General features: G+C 40.3%; 1 protein-coding gene across 8 annotated transcripts in view; it reads right to left on the minus strand.

Annotated features, from left to right (window-relative positions):
• Positions 1-24,025, minus strand: part of ENOX1 (ecto-NOX disulfide-thiol exchanger 1) — a 394,890-nt gene that overhangs the window by 119,044 nt on the left and 251,821 nt on the right. For all 8 annotated transcript variants that reach the window (XM_072850165.1, XM_072850170.1, XM_072850162.1 and 5 more), the window contains one exon: positions 22,981-23,118. In XM_072850165.1, coding sequence (XP_072706266.1) covers positions 22,981-23,118 — 138 coding nt within the window. The remainder of the gene's footprint in view (positions 1-22,980; positions 23,119-24,025) is intronic.

Below are 24,025 nucleotides of genomic sequence, written 5' to 3' on the forward strand. Positions count from 1 at the left end.
GTCGGATTTGAATTTGATTAACTAACTGTTGAGTAAGTAATAAAGTGGTACTTGGTGAATTAATAAACTGTTTATTGGTTAAGAATTAACCAAGAATCCTACCCTGAGAAATACTATGCTACATAAAACATGATCTGAAAAGAAGCCAGAGTTCATAGCAGCAAGTAATGCTCCTGAGTGTCTATAAAAAGAGCTGTCTTAATTAAACTCCAGTGCACTATGACAAAGCTATTTTGTTAGAATTTGGCTTTAAAAGCCATCTAGCACCTCAGCAAACTGAAAAAGTTCCTATGTGCTTAGCTCCCACTGCAAATACAGAGTGTTAGTTACTACAGCTCTTCAGGACCATGAGAAACCATTAAGCTGCTTTACAGAAGCAGGTATCTTAGCTAATGGCAGACTCGGGCCGTGGGCAGCATATCTCCATCCAAACCAGAAGGATTGGTGAGTTCACAGGGGTCTCAGCCAGGTATGGCCTAAGGACTGGGTAGCCACATGGGGAGGAAAAGAGAGAGCTGTGGTGACGAGAGAGCTTGCACATAGACATAGATAACAAAGGATGTAAAATCAGACGCAACGAGTGACTTACAGAACAAGCATTTTGCATTGAGGAGTATGGGATGAAAGTCATATAAACCAAGAGAATGGAAAGTGCCATCCAAACTACTATTCCTTCTACGTTCAAAAGAGGAAGAATGGCAAAAAAGACCATGGAATTGAGCCACAGTGCTCAGGCCACCATCTCTTCTCCAGCTTTGGATAACCCACAACACCCTCAGCTTTGGACTATCTGCAACACACTCCATTTTTAGCTAGGCACCTGCCAGAAGGGAGGGTAATAAAGTGTGCTAGACAAAAATGGAGTATGTTGCTTATGAAACAGATTTTTTTTTTATCCTTTCCATTGTTACACCTCTGATTTGACCTGTGTTCTCAAACACAAACAAATAAATAGAAAATATTAAATAAATATAAGCTATAAGCTTCCAGGTGTTAGCATTGTCTTGATCTGCAGCTGGTAAGTTCATGAATGTAATACTGTGCTTGAGCTAAAAGTATTTGAAACATCTCTTCATTAGCTAAGGCTTCCTTTGACCACCTCTCCCCTTCTCATATTTCACAGGGTTTGAAAATTTCCTGATGCATTTGCTGCAATTTGGTATAATGTTTCAAGTTCCCCTTCCATCTATGAATCCGACTGATTGTTTTTAGATCTTGATGACATAAGCACAAGGGCCCTCTCAGCGCTCTGAAGTGCCTGTTTTAGGCAGCCAGACTCAACAGTCAAATGGCTGGCAATGGTGGTAACTGGAGTACTCTTCATGGCTGGTAGAGAAATCCCAAATGGGATACCCCTAACTTCATAATAAAACAATTGCCCTTCTTCAACATGCTGTTTGAGTACAGTAATTATTCCATTGACCAATTCAGAAGAGGCTTGACATTAAAACAGTGTCAGGAGAGTGTGAGTCACACTAAGGTAAATAAGGGTAGTCCATATGTCTGAAAGCTGTTATTTCAGCCTTTCAGCAGACTTGGACAGAAATTTCTGCATCCTTTGACATCTGGGTCACAACCATAAAGTTTTCCAGCACAAGTACAATAATTATAACAGTATGACTAGCTTTTTCAGCTCATCTCCATTCTTTTTGCATCGCCCACAGAGCAGAAAACCCTTCTCTCCACCATCTGGGCATATCTAGTACAAGGAAGGTCAGCAGCAGCTAGAGATGCCAGAGTAGCCAGCTGCTCTGCAGGCCTCCCTCCCCGGGGCCTCAGTACCGGAGCCATTATCAATGGAATGGTGCGGACTAATAATCCTTGATTTTGGCAAATAGCCCAGGGGCAGCCAGCTGGGATGGGTTAAATCATCCTGAGGTTCTTTTAAGTTACTCTGGGAGCTGTGCAGGGCAGTGCACAGAACTGGGTTAATGCTTTTGGCCCCCAGTGACTCCTTCCATCTCTCCTGTCTCTCACAGCAAGGGGAAATGCATGCCTCAACTAATAATAAACCAATGCGGAGCATGTGGAGAACACCGTGCCAAATATCAAACAGCTGGGGCTCTCTGGCCAGCCATTAGCTAGCCCAATCACAGTATCGCCTGAAGTCTTCAAGAAAAGAAGTGAAAATAAGGTGAGTAAAAAAGAAACTTCCAAATCAAAGGGGAAAAAAAATCTTAGAACATTTGTATAAAGCTCTTGTGTCTTGTCAAGTTTATTATGACATAGCTTTATTTCCTAACACAAACCTCTCATCATGTTCTTCACCAAAAAAGGGACTAAAAAGTTGAGAAATGCTTACAGGAGGAAGAAGGAATCTCTCCAAGAACACTTGCATCTCTGTACCTCTGAAACAGCTTAAAATACAGGCATTACTCTTGGCTGTCTTTCAGCATGGGAGAAAAAAAAGGGTTATATTTTTCTTTAGAAAGTAGCAATCTTGACAACATTCTTACAATGTCATACTTCATTATCCAGTTTAACAGGGAAAAGATTTTGTTTGCAAAGAAATCAGGAGACTTTATAAATGAGCAGCATACTTCAGGAAGCAGAATGAGACACTGTGTGCACAAAGTTAGTTCAACTTGTATCCTGATTAAGGAAGAATCCAGGCTTTGTATCTCTCGTGCATAACACATTGTAATTTAGATTATATTAGTGGTTGTGTGCAAAACTTGTAACTTAAAACTCTTGCTGCTAGAACATTTCATCTGTAATTTCTGGCAGCCTGCACCAAGGGTTCATCTGCTAATATTTCACAGCAGCGAACTAAAGGCATAGCAATTTCACACACACTCACACACAGAACCAACCCCACCATTCAGAAATGAAATTAGCCTTTTTGGTATTTGCAATTTATTATCTTGTGATTCTCTTTGACAATGCTTTCAAGAAAGATGCAGGTTTATAAACACCAAGAACAGAAGAAGCATTCATTATTTCAAGAAGTGCCCTTTTTTTTTCAAATTAAAGATAAAACCAAATTATGTCAGACAGACATTGTTTCAAATTATAATGACTCTTTATCCCATTTTTAGGGAAAATGCATTTCTTTGTAACATTTATGGGCTAGAAAATGTTATCCACATTAAGATGCTTCTTTTGGCTCACCATGTACATTTCCACAGCTAGGGTTCTGTCAATAGTTTTATAATAAACCAATTTTTTTGAGAGCTTTGTAAGTCAACCATAAAAATATGTTCCAGGATGAAAATTGGCAGTGTTGGTTCTCAGTTCAAGGATACATGATAGCATTGTTCTTAATATATTTTTAGCATCTTTTTTCCAATATGAAAAAGAAACTCCAACCCAAACTTCCTTCAAGGCTTTAAGCATTTTTTAAAAACGTGCCAAACTACAATCTCTAGTAGTGGGGCAATATAAAAATCACATACAAAACTTGCAGCATGCAAATGTATTGGGGAAAAAGGTGCAGTCGTATTGGGCATTCAGTGCAGCATTACTGAGGAATGCTCAATAAATAGTGCGTAATTACTTAAGCTTGCATAATAGTGCGTAATTACTTAAGTCTTTGATAAAGTCCTTCTCAAGAGACTGTGCAGGCATAAAGTGAGAGGCAAAGTGTTGTCGTTACTGATACAGATCAGAAGCTGGCCAAAGAGACAGGAAAACCAAGACCAGGAACAAACAAGCACTTTCCATCTCAGATGAGCGATGTGATTGGAGGTAACGTTGATAATTGTATTGAAAAGAGAGTGAGCAATGATATAGCAAAACCCACAAAAGACATGCAATTATTTGCCTGAAAAAAATATGTATGTCAAGAGGCGTTTTAGAGGAACCAAACACAAGGAAGGCAGCTGTGCACAATGATATCAGTGCTAACAAATCCCAAATGAGGCTCTTTGCAAAGGATGGGCTGAATGGCTCATGCAGGAAAGATCTGGCAGTGTGGTACTGCATCAAAGGGGCCAGGGAAGCCAATTAAAGGTTAGCCTGAATAAGGGACAAGAGAAAAAAGTATGGGAAAAATACCGCACACCTCTTAGAAAAGCCAGACTCTCACCTGACATACCATGTTCTGAATTAGTCACCCCATCCTCCCCAAGCAATATAAAAGCACAGCAAAAATAGGACAATGAGTATCATCAGGAACATTATAAAGTAGCTTACAGGAACCACCACTGCAAAAGCCTCGGATTGCTCACCGGGGAGAAGAGGCTGTTATGTAGGAGCATTACAAAGCTCATGAATTTTACAGAGGGGGTAGGTGGACGGGTTCTGTGGACTCCGCTCCATAATACAAAACTGGGAAGCATTTAGTGAAATAAATAAAGAGGTTGTAAATGAAGAACAGGTAGGCAGAAACACTTCTTAATTGCAACAAGCAATTACTCCCATAGAACTCCATGTTCTGTAAAACTTAACTGGAGGAAGACCTTATCAGAATTAAAATAGAAATAAAGAAATACAGGCAAAAACACACACAGAAATACATCATAGACCTTAGACAACAAAAGTGTTCAAAATAATGATAAAACAGGAGGCAGGACTGCTAAGGTCATCTATTATTAAAATCGTCTGACACTTCCTATTACAACATCCTGTTGTCAGTTGCTTTTAGCTTTGCCAATCATTAACTTCACTGGACTGAAATTTTACACATTGAATATCTGCCTGAGGCTGAAATACTCTGGAAAATTTTAGTCCGAACAATTCAACTACTGCACAAACGGAGCCAGATAACAGTACTTGTTTTTTTTATTTGATGTTAAAAAATTTGGTGTTCTCTCTTGGCAGTTGTAGCCCCTCCAGACTTTGGAGGGAGGATGTAATATTTCAGAGATGAAAAATCTTCGCATTGTAGCGGTAATATTTGCCATTCTCTTTAAATTCCACCTGAAAATTCAGGCAAATTATGCCTTTGAATAAAATTGTATTCACTCATACTCTGAAAAATAGATCATTTTTTGGCTTTAATAGCTGAAATCACAAAGGATTACATTTTCCATGAATGTGCCAGATTATGTTTGCACCTCTGCTCTGCAACCAAGGAAAGAGTTAAAGCAGAAAGAGCTCAGCTATTGTTAATGTTTGAAATTATTTGTTCCAGTTTTTTAAAACTTGAAACCTAAAGTTGCCTTCTACTTCTATCCTCTTTTTGCCTTCAGTCTGCAAAGTTTCCAGCTTAGCCAGCGAGGATGAATCTAACCTTGTGACACTTGCTGAGATCAGAGTGGTTAAATCAGAACATTGTCTGAGCAGCTTGATTCTCCTAAAAGCCTGTCAGGTCTGGAGCAGTTAATTGGGTCTTGCCCCATATGTTCTGCCTGTGATTTTTCCAGCAACTGAACACGGAGAGCAACAGAGCCAGCAAGCAGATTTTTCCCAAGTTTTGCTATTCTTGTCTCTCTCCTCATCTATGGGGAAAAATATCTTTCATGCTGATCCTAGGAGAGGTTTGCAAAGTTCTGAAATTTTGGCTTTTTCTGCTCACTGGCCATTTCATTTGAAACATCTCCACTCTGCAGGAGTTTTGAAGGGAAACAAACTTTTCAGTCTATAATCTTCAATAGGATACAACATGACCAGGATGTATCTAGTCCGCTCTGAACCAGCTGCTAGCTCACCACCCAACAACATTTTCACCAGGGAGGCAAAAAAGAGCTTTTCAAGCAGTAAGTGAGGACCAGGCAGCTGATGGCAGCTTCTTGCAGGTACTCCAGGAGGGCCAAAGGGAGATCAGGTCAGAGATGACCATATCACCTACCCTCCCTTCCCCTCCTCTCCATCAGGAGCAGCTCAGCTCACCGTGTCGCTCTGTGATGGGCACAGGAAAGGGCATTTGAGGGGCTGCTGGCAGGAGAGGAGAGAAGGGACGGTGACTGGTTGGTGGTGCCATCAGCTTGGTTAGCATGGGGTAGATGGCGTAATATCTGCATGTGACCCATGCAGCTGGGCTGTCTGAATTCACTAAAGTCAGTAGATCCGGGTCTTTTTTTTTTTTTTTTTTTTTTTCCCCACATCAGCTGAACTGTTTAGCTCTGCGGGTCATGTTCTCAGCTGTAGTACAGCTGTATTCAGGGGAGCTTAGAGGAGAGGCTTTTAGCACCTGGGACTGCCAGTGACTGCTTTGCCCTTCGATTTGTGCTGAAGTGGCCTCAGGACAGTTTTGAGTTTTGTGGGGCTGCGGTACTTAACGAAAGCTGCTAATGGGCCACGTGCCCTGCTTCCCTGGTCTGTGTAATGCCAGCTCTCAGCCGCCTTTGCCATGCCGGTGAATTTTCAGCCTTTCACATTTTAGGCAGCTTTATAGCTTCTTTGCACTGCTGGAATGGGACAGATGGACCAGGTTAGGAAAGGTCCTTTCTAAGTCTAGCATACGTACTTTAAACTCAAATGATAAATTTGCAGTTCAAAGAGGTTTCCGACTGGCTCCTTTGGTCTCTGGGTTCCAGCACTGAGAGGATTTATGTTTCACACTGTGTACTGTAGTTCCAGATATTTAAATCAAGAACGTACTCGTCCGAGCTTCACAGGAAAGTAAACTACTTCAGATAGAATTATGGCCAGCATCTTTATGTTTTGTTGTCACTTAAGCATTAAACAGCTCCATGCTGCCTTGTATAATTCTCAAAACAGTCAGGTTTCTCAGATTAAATGCCAGTCTCACATTATGAAGCAGGTTGTGTTCCTGAGAACTAAATCACAAAATAACAACTATGGTCCTAGGCCAGGAATTCATGTGTGTGATTTTTGTACTCACCTTTTCCAGCATTTCCAGATTATAGGTTTTATGTTATCATGAACAGCTGTGGTCATGGTACCCCTCAAAACATGAATCTACGTCATTCTGAATCACAGATGAGATATAGCCCATCCATCAAACAAAATACCCAACGTGGCAGAAGTAATGCAAAACCTTTCCCACTTTATCTGCCACTTTATAAATCTGACTGCTCTTGTCTGAATCTTTTTCCCTAGGGCTTGTTAAATTTCAGCAGAATTCTCCTTCATGTTGTGAACTGAATATGAAAAAGAAAAGCAACCAAACTGATACTCAGCAAAGCTAAAATGCATAGTAACACTGAATCGAAAGGTGAGCAAACCGCAGCTTATTAGCATGATTTTCTAAGAAAAAGAGTAGGGGAAAAAAATTTTAAAAAATGCCTCTTCAGGATAGGAAGAAAAAATCTCATATATCTTGACAAGGAAAAAGAGGGATAAAAGAGATATGACTGATACAAGCAAAGATTAAAATGTAAAACACCCAGCAACTCCTTCTTTGACGTTCCCCTTTGAACGCAGTCTACTGCAGAGCAGAATATTCTAAAATAAATATCTTGGACTGAGCTTTGCATCCAGTTCCACCAGTGTGACTCCACTGCTACTAGCAGGACTGTGCCAGGGTCCCAGGTGGCAAGGATGAAAACAGAAACTCATTATGGAATGAGAAATGTAAGAATGCTTTGGTGAGAGCACATTCCCTGCAGAGTGCCACGCAAGTAAAAAGAACATTTAAATAATACTGGCCCTTGATCCTCTCAAAAGCTGAGAGCACATTTATTCAGCTCGAATTCCAAAAACCCAGCCACAGTTTATAAAATGTACTTGATCCTTGTGTAAGACCCTTTGGCATTTTCTTTCAGCGAAAAGATCTCCAGATGTTATTTTTACAGTTCATCTTAAGTAAATGAATGTGTTTAGCTAAACAGGCTTAAACACAAGAGCCACCTAAGAGAACAATGATGAAATGCTTGACTTGATTTATGGACCAACTGTCAAACTGTTTGTTTATGAACATCTGGCTGGGAAGGTGATTTGAAAAATTTTTCTGTCAGTAAATATCAGCATAGCAAGCTCTTCTACTTACAGACAGTTCTAAATTGTAAATGTAATTAGTGGAGGAATGGCATCAGAGTGTACGTCTAAAGTCACGTTCAGCTTATCCATGCACACAAAACATTCATTTTACAGCACTGCTAATGTGTAATGTGTAATCATTCGTGACTTCTTAAATAACAAAATACACAAAATATGGGGTTCGGAACCTAAAAGTTGCTTTCCCTACAAGCTGCACGAGCAAGTGCAAGGCTGTATCTCATGACAGCCCTTCAAAGTAAGCTCATGCACCTCCCTGACAACTTCTCAGCAACCACCATGGCCCAGCCTTCTCCCACACCCCCGTACCTGTTCCCTCTAGCTTTGTCACATAGGTCCAGCAGGAGCTCCTGGGAGAGAGGAACCTCATCCGTCCTCTGCCCACCTCCATCTGTTTCTTAGCACAGTTTCTACAGTTTCCCATGAATACAACAGCTTGCAAGGGCCTAAATGCCACAGCAATGTTCCTAATTCAAAGGTTTTTATCATCTAAAATCTACAAAGCAAGGCTGAGCCCAGGAAAATCGAATTTTTCTCTCCTTCTTCCCCTGTTTTGCAAGAACATGACAACCCTGAGATGACACAATGCAGGAACCCTTTCTGTAATTCAATTCTAGTTCTGAAGCAAAAGCCTACTTTCATCCCGGGTCTAATCTAATATCAGGGAATGATGAGGTTGTTTGTGAGGAATTTCTTTGTTCACTGAGAAACAAAGCAGCGGCTTTATTATAGAAATTAACTTTAATCTGAAACTAAGATAATGCCAATCCAGGACCTCACTATAGATTCAGAGAGATTCATATCACCCACACCAAAACATCTAACCATGGCACCTCAGACAGGAGCCTTTTCACCTCCTCATATGGGCCGTGGAAAAGGTGGAAGATTGTGTAGAGTGATTTGGCCCACCCACAGTAATCTCTGCATCTTCCAAAGGAGATTCCTATCTCTTTCCAGAAGCCATGACGGAAACCTACCGTCATCACACTCCTTTCTTTGGCACTCCTGTTGCACACCCAGTAACAAGGAGGCAGAACCTTGTACATACTTCCTTGCTATAAAGAAACTACCAGGAAATTATTGGAGTACCTCATTAAATCAATAACAACAAAAAGGAATTAAATTTCAAACTCAGCCTTGGTGGAAAACTTACCGTGAACCAGAGAAGCCACTTAGAACAGTCTTGTTTTTGTTAAGTCACATCAGACAAAAACTGTTACATTCTTGAGTGGCTATGCATACAAGCAACAGCCAAGACATTTACTGACAAGGATGGGATGTTCAGACATGCTTAAAGCATTGAAGAGTTTCATCACATGAGAACTTCAGAAAAGCCATTGACTAGAAAACTGCTGCAAAGGGGACAAGATGAAAAATGTGTCAAACTGAAATGGAATGGTAGTCCATTCTGAACGAGGCAAAAGGGACTTAGGAGATAGGGAGCACAGGAACACAAGCTGGAGCTTTTTTTAAGACATTGTGGTTATAAATGATAAGAAAAATAAGTATGGAAGCAGCATATTTGTTTCAATTTCCAAAAGAATTTGACAAGTTTCCATAGGAGAGATTAATGACTAAGAGGCACAGAACAAGAATAAAGAAATAAAAAAAGTCTTTTGTGTAAAAAAAGAATAGCTCAAATTGTTGTTTTGCCCTTAGAAGAAGACTACCTCTCTTACACAAGAGATCTTTTCCTTACAGCCATAAATTGACCATTATGCTGTGGGTCTGGATTTGGAGGGCTACTTTAAGAATAATGTCACGCATTTGTAATAGTATTGCTGTAGCTGTAATGGTCTAAAGTCATAAGACAAGGTTTACGGGCCAGTACAGTCAGAAAAAACAGAGAAGCCCATGTTCAGGTTGGAGATAGAAGCAGTGAATTTCCAAGCTAAATACAGGTAGGGAGCACATCCTTTGAGTTTAATCAGAGATGTTAAGCTGGGTAGACAAAAAAGCTGTTTGACACCTGTAAAAGAGAAGGGAATATTAAAAGGGAAGTGGTGACACAGTGGTTATTCTGTAAAGGAATAGATAGGCAAGCCTGTGGCAGATGAAAAGATTAATAAAGGGAGGAAAATTATAATGTGCTGCAAAACTACTCCTTCCTTTGAATTCACCTTTTTTACTGTCTGCTATAATTAAAGTTTTAGTCCCCTGGTTGCCTTTGACCATCAGAGGGCTAGTGCAATTTTCTCCAGCTACACGAGTTGGTCCAAGAAGCAATACAACTTTTATCCACAAATCTTGCCTTACATGGCAGGCGTGCAGCCATACAGGCTCCCTGTACAGTGCTCGCATCCTTGCTCCGTGAGCAAACGTATATTGAAGGAGCCCACTGTGACCCTGCCTCTTCTCCTCCCCTTTGCACTTGCAAAGCTTGATTTGTTATCGGCACACAGTCCCTGAGGTCAAGGCAGCACAGGCTGTGAGTGGGCCTGGGCATTAAATGAGGGGGTTAATTATATGTGGTGGGAAAGACTTTTTTTGTTTGTTTGTTTTCTGAGTTTTCTAATCTAAAAGACAGATGAAGCCCAGTCTTTTATGGTCAGATTCATTTTTCTTTATTTTACTAACACAGGGGAAAAAAATTTTACAACCTCTTATTCCCGCTGGCTCTGCAGACTTGCATGAGTGGAAGAGGGAAACTGGGTCCTATTCTGGTCTGTATTATTGATGGAGGGGCTCTCTCCGTCTAACCCCGGGACCACTCTCTCCTCTTATGTTCATCTCTGGAACTCCAGGGGGGACAATCAAGGCTCCAACCACAATATTTGGCCAGCAAGATTTTACTGTTGGATTTTACTGATGCCAGAGCGAAAACAGGTTTGTTACCCTTTAAATCCCCAAATGAGCTTGCAGAGCGGGCAGTACTTGCAAACCTGTAAACTCTATTTATATGCAGCCATTAAGTAACATGGACTTTCCTGGTATTTTCAATCTATAACACAACCGTAAAAGAAAACTATGACAGGTTGTCATCTTTTGATCATAAAAGCATGGTGAGCAATAAAAAAGTCCTCTGGAGGACTTCTTTAGTTCATGCTTACTATATACATATGTGGATGATGCATTAAATACAGTATCTCAAGGCTACAGATGAAACAAATCTTGGAAGCACAACAAATAACAGGTCATGTAATCAAGTCTAGTGAGATGTGGCTTTCATACAATGTGGTCCAGAGAGGCCAGATGCCATTCTGCATCGGAAAATGTGAAATAATTGAGCTAGGGTAAGGCAAACAACCTAGGAAATGTGTGAAAACCCAAACTGTCTTTGAATTCTAACAAGAAAACACTGAGAAAATATCACTAGATCCACAACCTGATGCCTATTAGCAATAAAAAGGGAGAATTACAGCATACAGTAACAGTGGCTAGAATATGCAGACGTGTGATAATGTTCCTGTTACATGATCCTTAGAATAATGGAGTCCCTCTGTTACTACTTCAGGTAGCTAAGAGACCTTAATTCCCATTAGTAGATATCTGTTGCATTACAGAGATTGCATTCAAATCTACGCCAACGCTTTGTTGATGGAAAACTAGGGTTCTCTGTCTGTTAAAGGAGCTGTGGTAAAAAAGCCCTCCACTGAGAACTCGGGGCCTCAAATCCCTGGATGAATAGTTGGAAGGATGGTTAGATCTCGTGTCCCCGATGAGCTCAGCTGCTGAGGTAAAACACTGGAAGGGAGGCAGTCCCTAAGGGACACCAAATGGTGTATGTGAGTCATTAGCTATCATCATTTTGTTTTCTTAGTACTGCACCTTTACATTTCTAAGGCATGCACACCTGTAGAGACACGTGCCACCCCATCAGGCGGTGCTGAAGCAGTTTGTTATAAGGAATTATATACTGGGATCCTTCGTTATCCTTCATCATGCCTCCTGAGGCCCACTGCTAGTAACGTCCATTTATATATAAAAGCCCCCTTGCCTTCAAGGGGACAATCTTTGTCATGATGATTACATGCAGGGCTGTTTCTGCAGAATTGGATGGTTTGGGCTTGGTTTACCTTAATTCCAGCTTAAATTCTGCTTGGACAACAAGAACAAAAAACAACAGAAATGCGGGCTGTTTGCTCTTTTTGAAGGGAAAATGTAGGACACGTTCCAAACCACGTTTAGATTTTAAAGCTCAGAATTAACACCTTGAATTGCAGCCAGAAATGATCTTAGTCTTGAGGCTGAAAGTCCTTAGTCTTGGAAGTCGATAAATCAGTCATGACATGCCTGAACCAGCTATGGTTTATTATAAAATCATGCTTGATTATCTACTTGAGGTAATTAGACAGACCAGAACAAAAGGACACAAAGTTAAAAGGCAACATATGTAGGAAGAACTGGAAGAGATATTTTACATTACACAGACTGGTGAATAGCAAGAATGAACTTGTACTTGCACTTGAGATTTTTTCATATACTGCATTCTGGCTAATAACATAAAGGGACCCTGCAATATTCATAATAAGCAATTTATTAAATCAGCTACTCTCGGAGCTGCTCAGCTGCAGATTCCCATTTCCTGCTGCCTGCACACAGCCCTGATATCCAGGTGCAGCATCCGAGCTCTCTCCTCTCACAACCCATGACCCTTCTCTAAGTCCCTAGGGGATTACCAAAGTATTAAAAGCACAGTAAAGAAAAAAAGGGTGCTACGACATTTATTGCATGAAAGGACAGCAGCACTGTGTTTGGGTATAAACACGCGAAATACCAGGGAATTAAAAGAAAATAAAATCTGGTCACTTTTGTCTTTCCTGTCCTCTTGATTTTGGTGAGTTTATTGTTATTTTTAAGGAATATTTCATTTATTTATGGTACTGGCTATTCTAACAGATAAAGTTGTAGGACATTCTGCAATGTTTTAAAAATACTTCTACAAAGCATGCCTGAAGTGCCAAAATTGTTATCAAGAGGCCCCAGAAAAGAAGGTTTCAATGATTATTCCTGGAAAGGGCTCAGTAATGCAAGTCCAAGCATAGATCAAGTCCCAAAACAGGAGGTTTTCAATAGAAGGGTTAAATAGATTTGACAGATGAAGCTCAAAATAGGGTAAAATTTCAACACTGCAGTTGGTTATAATATTGCACATTTACTTCTAGTGAAATGAACCATTTGAAATGCAATTGTCTCAGAGAGAACAAAAAGAGCTGGAGAAGCATATAACTTGCCCTGTCCATCCACTGCAGTCTGGACATCTCTTTTCTGAAACACAGCTCGTACTGCCAGATCTTTACAAAAAAGGTGACAATAAGCACATCTGCACCTTCTCCCATGGTGCTGTCTCCTGCAAATGCTAACAAAGCTCTTTCCTATTCTCTCACTTCCTTTTTCCCAATCCTTTTCTAGAAATCACAGCAGCATAATCAAAGAGGAAGAGCAAGCAGGAACTGTCTGCCTGTTTCTAATGTACGTGATAGATTTTGCCTGTTTCTCACTGCCTGACTCAGAATATCACATAAAAAGAGTTAAACTGCTTTTTCACTTACCACGATATTACTGCTGTGCCAAGATACCTATAAAAAAGCTACATAATAGGCAGGCAACTCCATAATCACTGCTGCTTTTCATGCCAATCAGTATTATCCCATTGTTTCCATGCGTTCCCTTACCTACCTGGTTTATCTAAGTGAAAGAAAACAGACCATATGCAATTTGAGCCAGGATTGACTCTTAAGTGTTCAGACAGTGTTTAACTTACTGGAGCTCTTTATCTCTAAGCCTTTCCTGAATACAAATAACAAATAATTACTAAATAATGTAGGCATTGTGGTCAGGAGGAGGAGATTATTTATGAAGGAAAATCAGCTAGGGTCAAGAGAACCGTTTTTCAAGAAAAAAAGAAAAATCTGAACAAGAAATGTGCACATGCAGAAAAGGCAGATAAAGATGTTCTTGTTACATGAACAGACCTATTAAATTTCTGAAGCCACAGTAACAGAATATCTTTAATATTTGGGCAGAGCACAATCTAAATACATGCTGCAGAGTATTAGAGCATATTGTATGTATAAAGTTTAATTATCTTTCACCTCCACGTCCACTAACAGAACTACTCCAGTGACCAGCTGCTTCCCATTACAGAGACATTACTCAGAGCTGGTGATGTCACGCACATCGTTTGTCACCACCGGAGCATGGGAAGGTGCAGTAAATCCACTCTTTATCTGAATGAAGTCAACATTAGCAAAGTATTATGTTACAGGCTCCCTTGCACGCCCAGGGATTAGGCTCGCTGAAGCCCAACTTTATTCTTCAATGTGGACCATCAAAAGACATTTTTCCACACTGATCGCCCTGGTGATATTTCACAGACAGACTCCTGCAGCGAAGTGGATGTGCATCTTTATGCACTTTGTGAGACCTAATTCTCACGCAATAAGCAAAGGGCATTTGAAGGACAGGTGGCAGAAAGGAAAGAAAACCATGCTTATGCCCTTCATCCCAAGGTAAAATGTAGAAAGCAAGCTTCTCTTGCTTGCTCACCAGGGGCCAAGCTTGAAGCATCAACCTAGCCCATGCAGGCAAAGAGAGAGCCTGACTAGGGAAGAAAAAAAGATTTTCTAGCCCTTAATTTGGGGTGGCTGCCTGGGGATTCATTCTTATTCAAGTCTTCTCCTCCCAAGGAAGCCTTGTTCAGCAGCTCCCCTGGGCGGTGCCATCTGTGCTGTCCTGATCACTGTGCTCTCCTGAGAGTACTCTGCATGGACCAAGTTAACAGTCCCCTTGGGACTGCTGTGCCCATCTCCTGCAGACCATCCACACAACCTGTTAACAGCTTTGGCTTTAGGGCTTCAGGTAGCATCGCCTCCACCTTGCCACCCAGACACCATGACTGTGCTCAGCAGGCCACCTTCAAACCGTCTGCCATTAACAAGCCTTTTTTTTCCGCATAAATACATAACCTGGTATTCATACCTTGTCTTTGATTAGTTAAAATGGTCAATTTGCTCTTTCTGTTGATTTCCATCCACAATAACTCAATTATCCCATGAGCAAACTCTACATCACGCAGGGTTTACACTGGATTCCCCATATTGGCCAAGGAACGTGGGATTCTTGGATGGGGAGTGATGTTTGAAGGGAAAGTGCTGCAAATAAGCTGTGCACCAGCAGAAATGAATAGTCAGTAGCAAATGGTTCCCAATAGCCTCTTCGCTTACTTTTTATGCAGTGGGATGCTCATAATTACTCACGGGCTTTCTTGTCTAGAATAAATAAACACATGGAAAAGAGTGGGAATGGAGGCTTTCCAAAGTGAGATAAAAGATGGGGAAAACTTTTGCAAAAATAAAAGATTTCCTTATGTTACTTTACTGTAACTTCAAATAAAAACATGCCAAACAGATTTTTGGTGGTATAATTACCAACAGCCAGGAATTAAAAAAAGAAACAAAACAAAACAAAAGGCCAAAACATCCAAACAATATGGCTTGCATCATAAATTTATTCTGGTATTTTGAGACAGTTAAGAAGAGTTATGCCAAACAGTAATCAGTCTGTTTTCCTAAACAGTTAACTGGCCTGGACAAAAGTATAACAACAGAGAGAGAGATGCCATATTCCAGAAAAAAACCCTCACCCCATGTACAACACAAGCTTTGCACTTAGTAATTCCCCTTATGTGCCCCTGCTCACCTCTGAGTTTTGGTTATTTGGGACATTCAGACCCTCATACCATGTTAAAAAGTACTATTTATCTTTAAGCGCCAAGCAGATTTTAATCATTATCTTCAACCCTGGCCTCAATTAAGGTCTAATATAGAGGATGCACTTGAATGACCTAAGAGGTACACTTAACCCTGAATAGTGTGTCAAAGGCACTTAGAGATTCTGCCACGTTTCCTCTGGCCATCAAATCTCTCTCTCCTTTTACTTCTGTAACCTGACTGTGTTTGTTCCTAGCACTTTAACGTCCCCTGGTGTGAAGTCTCCTTGAGTAACACTCACATGACAGAAAGTGTGATTAACTCTGCAGGCGCTTTTCAGGTCAATGAAAAAAACCTACTTGTTACACTAATATATAATACTTCTTTAGAGATGTTCCCAGTGGTTCTCCATACTGGGATTCCCACAGTACCTATTCTCTTTCACTCCTGCTGCTCTCCTGTGTCTTGATAATAAAAATACATAGTTTTATCTGGGTACAAGCTCAACTCTAATCCTTCAGAGTATGTTTCACACCTCTTTAATTATTCTGATTGGTCATTCAGATAATTTAAACGGTAAATCTTTTCCTCTTGACTAAAATGCAATGTTTCGGTAGTGAAGACTATAAAAGTAAAGTAGGAAGGAATTAGAATAAAATTAGGAAAATAATATGATTTTCTTCAGAGTATGCCTTATACATTTCTCTTGCTCCATAGGCTGGCTTGTTAATGAAACATAATGCATAAAACAGGTTGGGAAGCCATAATAGCTGAAAAGATGCCTTCCAAAGGGAAGAGGTATGCAAAACCTATGGAAAACTCTGCAGATTTTATTAAGTCTTTTTATACCTTCTTTTACTGCCAGATGTCAAGCCAGTGCAGCATTCAAAGCAAGGGTAAACGTGCTGTACACTACCATACCACCAGGCTGCTGAACTCTTCCAGCAGCTACTTGCGGTCTGCAGCTTACAGGGGCAGGGGAACAAGAGCGCATGGTGCACTGAGCTGCCTGTGCACTTCAAAGCTTACATCTGGAGCATGCTAAACGTTAGTCACAAATTATAAAAGCTCAAGAATTTTTTCCTAAAAAATAGTTACTATCTTCAGGTCATAGTACAAGTGGCTTATTTTAAAACTTTTGTGGATAGACCCTGTAAACAATTAACAGGAGCTCAGTATTAATTACAGGGAAGGAAGCTGTGTTTTGTTAGGCATGTCTTGGACGATTTGAGCTAGGTGCTCATTGGCACATTGGTTCAGTGGCTAAGCAACGAAGTGTAGAAAAAGGAAGCTTTAATAGGTAATGGGATAGCATGGGTAAAACGAAATGAGACTGCCAGATGGTTATCAGGGCTCCAAGCCTCCAGTAATGGAGAGGCCACAGAAGAGGAAGTATATACACGAGAGCTGGCAGAGTCTTCTGGCCAGCTGACTTCTTAAAGTCTTCAGCCCTGCTTAATGTACAGTCTTTCTTTGGGAACTGCTGAATATAATCAAATATACCTTGATTTCTTACTTTATTTGGTTTTTCTTCATTAATGTTACAAAAATGGTACACAACCAGAACAAGGAAGGATATGTTTACAATTTAGTCAGCACATAATGATCTGCAGTCGACAATAATTCATAAAGCATGCCTCATCTATTTTACGGTAGAAAGACACTGAAGCTTAAAGGACTTTTCCATAGCCAAAGCAGACTGGTGAGGGAATTCTTAAGTCTTTGATTTTTCTCAAATAATCCCTAGGTCTTCTCCTCTGCATAGGCATCAGTGACCTCTTGAGATACTGGAGTGAGTAGGAGAAGGAAAAGCCATCATGCTAGTCCTACCCCTGATATGCCCATCACATGGAAAAATGCTTGAGACTAATTGGAATCTGAATATAGTGATTACCTTTAGTTACAATCTTCATTTTGAAGAAAGAGAGAGTCTGAATATTATGTCTCCAAAGACTTGGAGGTCTTGAGCTAATAAAATTCTGGGAGGTCTATTTAGCCTCGTGTCTTCGATTTAGGAGTCTCTAGATCAAAATTTCCCAAATGTTTCTGTTATCAAAAAGTAAGTCTGGGGTTGCAGTTTCAGGATTGCAACAACTTATTGTCACAGGTGCTGCTTCCAAAAGTGAAGTTTTGCTGAGTTATGACTTGATTTGGAAATACAACCTCTAGTTTGGTTCTGTATATTAATGTTCTATATATTAATGATCAAGAGGAGAGTCCATCAGAGGGAGAAGCACTTCAGCTCTGATTTGCCTTGTACATCTCTCCCCGTGAAGTATCTGATACTCAACACTGTCAAAAGCACAATCCTGAGTGAGGTGACCTGATTGGAACTGACAGCTCCTATGTTCCACTGAAATCAGGTCAAAAGACAAATGTGTGGGGAAAGCAAAGACAAATGGAAAAACAGAAAGGTTGATGTAAGTGTCTAATATTTCACAGCCTCCAGTGTCTAAAAAATACACGCCTGAGGCCACAAAAATGGTGTATGTTTTTTCTATACCTTTTGGTAAGCAAGATATTAGGTTTCAAAGCTTCCTAGTTACTGATTTCACTAGGATTTTGTACAAGTGGTCAAACTCTAACTTCAGCAAAAACAAGACTGGAGGCCACTGAAAATTTTAATATCTAGAGGTTGAGAGGCATGTTGGCTGGACTGGAAAAGAGTGCCTTAATAATTATCCTGTAAATAAGTAGAAGGCATCAGTTTTCAGGCATACCCTTGACTTCTAGGCAGATCTATAACTTTCATCTTGGATGTCTGCCCTTGTAGTTTGTTATTTTTTCTGTCAGAATACAAATATGCAGCACAGGGCATGAGCTTAACTAAGTCTAAAAGAATTACCTCTTATGTACCACTTTTCGTGTTCATTTGTACCAGGGAACTTTTTAACATATACCATTTTTGACTAACAAATGTTTAGGTCATCTAAGTCATTCTGGAGAAAAGCATCTCAAAATTGCTTCATGTTTTTCAGGGCAATGGTTCATTAGTGAAAGGAGTACTAAACTGAACTGGAGAAATAAATCATTTTCCTGGCAGGATGTCTTCCTTTAGAAAACAGATCTCTGATGCCATTTGCTGAAACAAATGACAGCATAAGAACACTAAATTCAGCAATGCCAAAATTGCCTTTAAAAAGTACCAATCCCAAATCAAAATAAAACATTCTCAGTTGGCCTGAGGTCACTGAGTTTTTCTGCTAGTTCTAAAATGTAACAAAACAGCAGACTTGAATGTACTTGAAAGATGTGCTTGAATCAGAGTTGCTGAGTGCACAAAGAGGATTCAGATCTCAAAAAGGTGGAGTACAAACTATCCTCCCCCTCTTACCTGACCATTTTTCTCAAAGTCTCAAAGCGTAGAAAACAGCAATTTTAAGGCCTGGATAATTTAAAAGCAGTTTAGCAGATTTTCTCCAACCTTTCCACAATTTTTTTTTACTCTGGGCAGAGACCAACCGTGAGAAATTTCAGCCCAAAAGGCAATTTTTTTGAAAAAATTATAACCTGCTGAAAGGGGAGGTTTAGAATGAAAGTGCTTTTCGGCCATAACTATTCCACATCAATCTTTAACACTTTAACTAATGCATTATTAAATTACAGTTTATTGTATGAATTATGTATATATAATGTATAAATGTATATATTAGTGTGCATGTAATGCAGTAGCCAAATATTATGGAAAAAGGTAAGCTTTCTGAATAACAATAAGTGTAAGCAAAATATATGTAGAAACAGAAGAGATGATATACACCTATTAACAAGAATCCATCTTTACAAATGAAAGGCTCTGACATTTGTCCAGATCAAAAATCCAATTTTACAGCACTGGGAGATAAGGAATTAAATACAGTGCAGATATCATCTAAACTGGTATTAAAAGGTTAGCAGTGCTTAAAATTGATTAGTTACAAAGACCAGACAGCCTACATCCCAGGCTGTGAGAAGGGTATTGGCCAGATGTTGTGGAAGCTTTAGTTGTCATTTTAACAAACTCTCGGGCTAAGCAAGAGCTTCACAGATTGCAAAGTGGGGAGCATAACTCTGTTACAAGGCAGGCATCCCAGCATGTTACACAGCAGCAAAGTTAATAACAGCTGGGAAAAAAAAAACCATCAAAAACCTTTAAAAAGGCTTAGTAGATCATATGGGCTCCATACCTACAGGAACAAAAGCGCCTGAAATTTAGGAATTAGGAACCAGTTAGTTTGGGGAAGGAAAGTCCGTGAATGGGTAAGTCCTTTGTAAACTGAAAGATCAGAGAACTAAGAGATATGTCAGGATATAGATGCGTACCATACACCAAATTTCAGACTATGGCAGGTTATGTAAAGACATCCAGGAAAGATCACACTGTCTCCAAGATTAATCTAAACTACTTACTGCTTTCCTAGCTGTCATCAAGGCAGGAAAAATAGAATAAAATAAATTTTTAAAGACAGACAGAAAGTTAGCACTGGGACATGGGTGTGTCATTTTCATCTCCAAGAAATGTCACAGATGACAGCAGCAAAAGCAATACGTGACTGCTGACAAAGATGAGTTCATTACTAGGATTAATAGCAAAAAAATGAAAAAAGTCAGAAAGGGCTAAGGACTGGTTAGATATTTGGTCAAACATGGTAATGCCAACTCTCACTGAATGCAGACAGAGTAAATATATTATAGCAAATAAGTCTATAAGTCTTTTCATGGTAAATTGTGGTTTTGCCATTATGGATTTGCCATGAAGAAAGTGTGTCAAAAACTTATGAATCATAAGGAAATATAATGAAGTGTCAAAGCACCTATTTACCTTGAAAATACAAGACAGTCTCAAACAAAGGAAAGCAAAAGGAAAGAAGTTATTCTGCACCCGTAGAGAAATCAGGCAGCACTTCAGTAATTAATATTTATTACATATGGCACCTTTCATACATTGAAAATGCTGAACAAATACCAACTGACCTGTACAACACTCCTACAATACATGATACACATAATTATGGAAATTACAGTAGGGAGCTGGCAATGAAATAAAGTCCTGGAGATCCTCCCTTGTGGGGAAAAGCATTGCACGTGAGATGAGGCTGCCATGTAGGGATTACATAGCACACCTGAGGACACAATTTACACTGAAACTGGAGAGACAGAGGAAGAGAAGAAGACAAAAAGGTGGGCAAACCTCCACGGGATATGCAACCAAGATGCTTATAAATGAAAGCAGCACAAGCTGATTTTGACATGTGGCTATTTTCAGGTTTGGAGGTAATCGCATTGAAGTTGAGCACAGCACCTGCAGGCAAAGCCCCACTAGAAAACGGAAAAAGCTGTTTCCCCACCAGCACATAGAATCATAAAATGTCCTGAGTTGGAAGGGACCCACAACAATCATCGAGTCCAACTCTTGACTCCACACAGGACAACCTAAAAGTTAAACCATATGTCGAAGAGCATTGTCCAAATGCTTCTTGAACACCAACAGGCTTTGGGCCGTGACCACTTCCCTGAGAAGCTTGTTCCAGAGCTTGACAACCCTCACAGTGAAGAACTTTTTCCTAATAACCAATCTGAACATCCCCTGATGCAGCTTTAAGCCATTCCCTTGCATCCTATCACTGGACACCAGAGAGAAGAGATCAGTGCCACCCTCTCCACTCACCCTCATGAGGAAGTTGTAGACAGCAATGAGGTCTCCCCTCAGCCTCCTCTTCTTTAAGCTGAACAAACCTAGTATCCTCAGCTGCTGCTTTTAAATCTTGCCCTCTAGTCCTTTCACCATCTTTGTTGCCTCGCCTTGGACACACTTTAATATTTTTATATCCTTCTTACCACACACAGCACTCAAGGTGAGGCTGCACCAACGCTGAGTAAAGTGGCACAATCACTTCTTTTGACCAGTTAGCTACACTGTGCTTAATGCACCCCAGGTTGGCCCTTTTGGCTGCCAGGGCACATTGTTGACTCATATTGAGCTTCCTATCAACCACAAACCCCATATCCCTTTCTGCAGGGCTGCACTCCAGCCTCTTGTCCCCCTGTCCACACGTACATCCAGGTTTACACCGTCCCAGGTGCAGAATCCAGCATTTATCCTGGTTAAACATCATACGATTGGTGATTGCCCAGCACTCTAATCTATCCAGATCTCTATATTAGGCCTCTCTACCCTCAAGGGAATCAACAGCTCCTCCTAATTTAGTATCACCAGCAAACTTAGCGTGGACTCAACTCCTGTGTCCAGGTCATTGATAAAAACATTGAAGAGAACTAGCTCCCGAGGAGCGGATGGCTTTGCTTGTTTCTTTTAATTGGGAGCATGGGGTTAAAGCCAGAGACCAAGAATCAGTTCACAGTCTCCACCACCTAAACTCTCTGCTTGAGACTGATTCATTATAAATCAGCTTTCTTGCAGCTTAGTTTACCCGCCTGTAAAACAGGTAATTCAGAGCCAGACCATCAGCTGTGAACTGGCACAGCTCCACTCGGTTCCCAGTGTCAGAAGGGGACATATTTGGCCAAAATGAAGCATCACGCATCCCTGGTGAGGCAGGCAGAGTGATTTACATCACGACCTGGCTCACTGCATCCATGTCTACATGGATGGGTGCAGATGTGACAGGATGCGGCTCTGATTCAGATGTTGCACAGCTCTTCTTAAGCTGAAGTGGCAATGCAGCTTCTAAGGGGGATCTGTCATATGCCTGGCATGTGGCTTGTGTCTACAGGGTACACACCCATATAAAAATATTTTTTCTCTACCTCACAGGAGCAATGAAGTTTTATTAATCCCAACGAATGTGACAATGAATTGATTAATCCCAATGAATGGGACACTGTTGACAACGAAGTCTGATATGTCCAGGCTTGTCTGTGAAACATTGCCATTTCAAAATATTATTTTTATTGTTGTTAGAATAAGCGATCCTCTGCAATGCTCTCCCAAACTATGTTTGGGAAGTGAAATGACAAAATCAAACAAGAACAACCTCTTTAAATTCAATTTATGGAGTCAGGCAGAAAGTAAATAAGCACACACCTGATAGGAAAGCTTCGCTTCACTAATATCAACTGAGCATATGAATTGAATGGGCTTCATGATTTTCTGCCCAATTAACATAACTTCAAAATCTTTCTCTGGTCAAGAGTTCCTAGCCCAGGGTATTCCTTGGCAGAACCTCAAGACATCCTGCTTGAAGAGAGAAACAGAAACAAACGTTTCTCTTACGTGACCTGCCTCCTGGTCTTGACCCAGCATAAGGATCAATGGTTTAGTTGTTTAATTTCCCCAAAGAATTTTGACTTTTCTACAAGGTTAAAATATAATATGGATTATATACCTACTACAAGAAAAGACTAATACACAGTATGCAATATTAATCATAGGTGATGTTTTCAGAATATAAAAATATAATATCCTCAGAAATCATTCCAGATATTTTTAAAAGGACCTGAAGACTTCATGGATGGTACAAGAGATCTCTTTAAAAAAGAAAAATCTTACCTGTTACAAGCTGTTGTCCAGCTAGTCCTACTGGAACCATCCCCAGGTTATTCATAGCTGTAGCCCAAGCTGTCGGATCAGTGACTGACATGTTAAGTTGCGTGGTATCTATAGCTATACTTCCCAAACCATCAGCTGCTGCAAGAAAAGAAACACATTGTAAGTAGAAAAGTCAATGCATCAGGATTTTTAATCAAAATCTTCAGTGAAAATGAGATTCACAACCACTGTTTATTTTGGGTTTGTTGTGTTTCTTAATTATGATTCACCTTTTAAACCATTGATACTAGTGCTTGGTATTGTATAGCAAAACATAAAGACATTGGAAACATTCACCAGGCGTAAAATGAAACAAGAGTGATTCAGGCTGGTTATATGGAAAACTTTTTCACCATGAGGATAGTCAAGCAGTGGAACAGGCTGTGCAGTCACCACCCTTGGCAGATTTCAAGACAACTTGATAAAGCCCTGAGCAACTGGTCTGACCCTATGGCTGGCCTTGCTTTGAGCAGGAGGCTGTATTGGAGACCTTCTGAGGCCCATCCCAACCTGAATGAATTGCCCTGCAATCCTCTGATATAATTTGATTATATATAATCTGCGGCAATTTGTCAGAAAGCCGTGAGAACCAAACACACCCCAAGGAAAGACCTGTTTTCCATAAGGTGTGATTTTTTTTGGTAAAAGATTTAAGAATACATTAGCCCCTAACTAAAAGGAGGTCAAACCAAATTGAGCCACTATGGGAAATATCAAGTTTTGTTCTAAAACCAAAAGAGAATTATCATGAATATGGTCAAAATAGACTGAGCCCAGGCATGGATTTTCCTGGGCTGGGGAAGGAAGAGTGGGTCAGATAGCTAAGGGGTGGTACCATTCTGATAATGAACCCTCAAATACAAGGTCTGATCACACGTTTTTGCTTCCCCCCTCCCCAGTCACAGCTGGAATCAGCTCTTTCCAGCTATTTTCTTATGACCTTTGCAGAGCTGAAATCAGCTCTTTCCAGCTACTTTCTTATGACCTTTGCAGACCTGAGATATTT

This window comes from Ciconia boyciana, chromosome 1 (genome assembly GCF_034638445.1).
Source record: "Ciconia boyciana chromosome 1, ASM3463844v1, whole genome shotgun sequence".
In the NCBI taxonomy this organism is placed as follows: Eukaryota; Metazoa; Chordata; class Aves; order Ciconiiformes; family Ciconiidae; genus Ciconia; species Ciconia boyciana.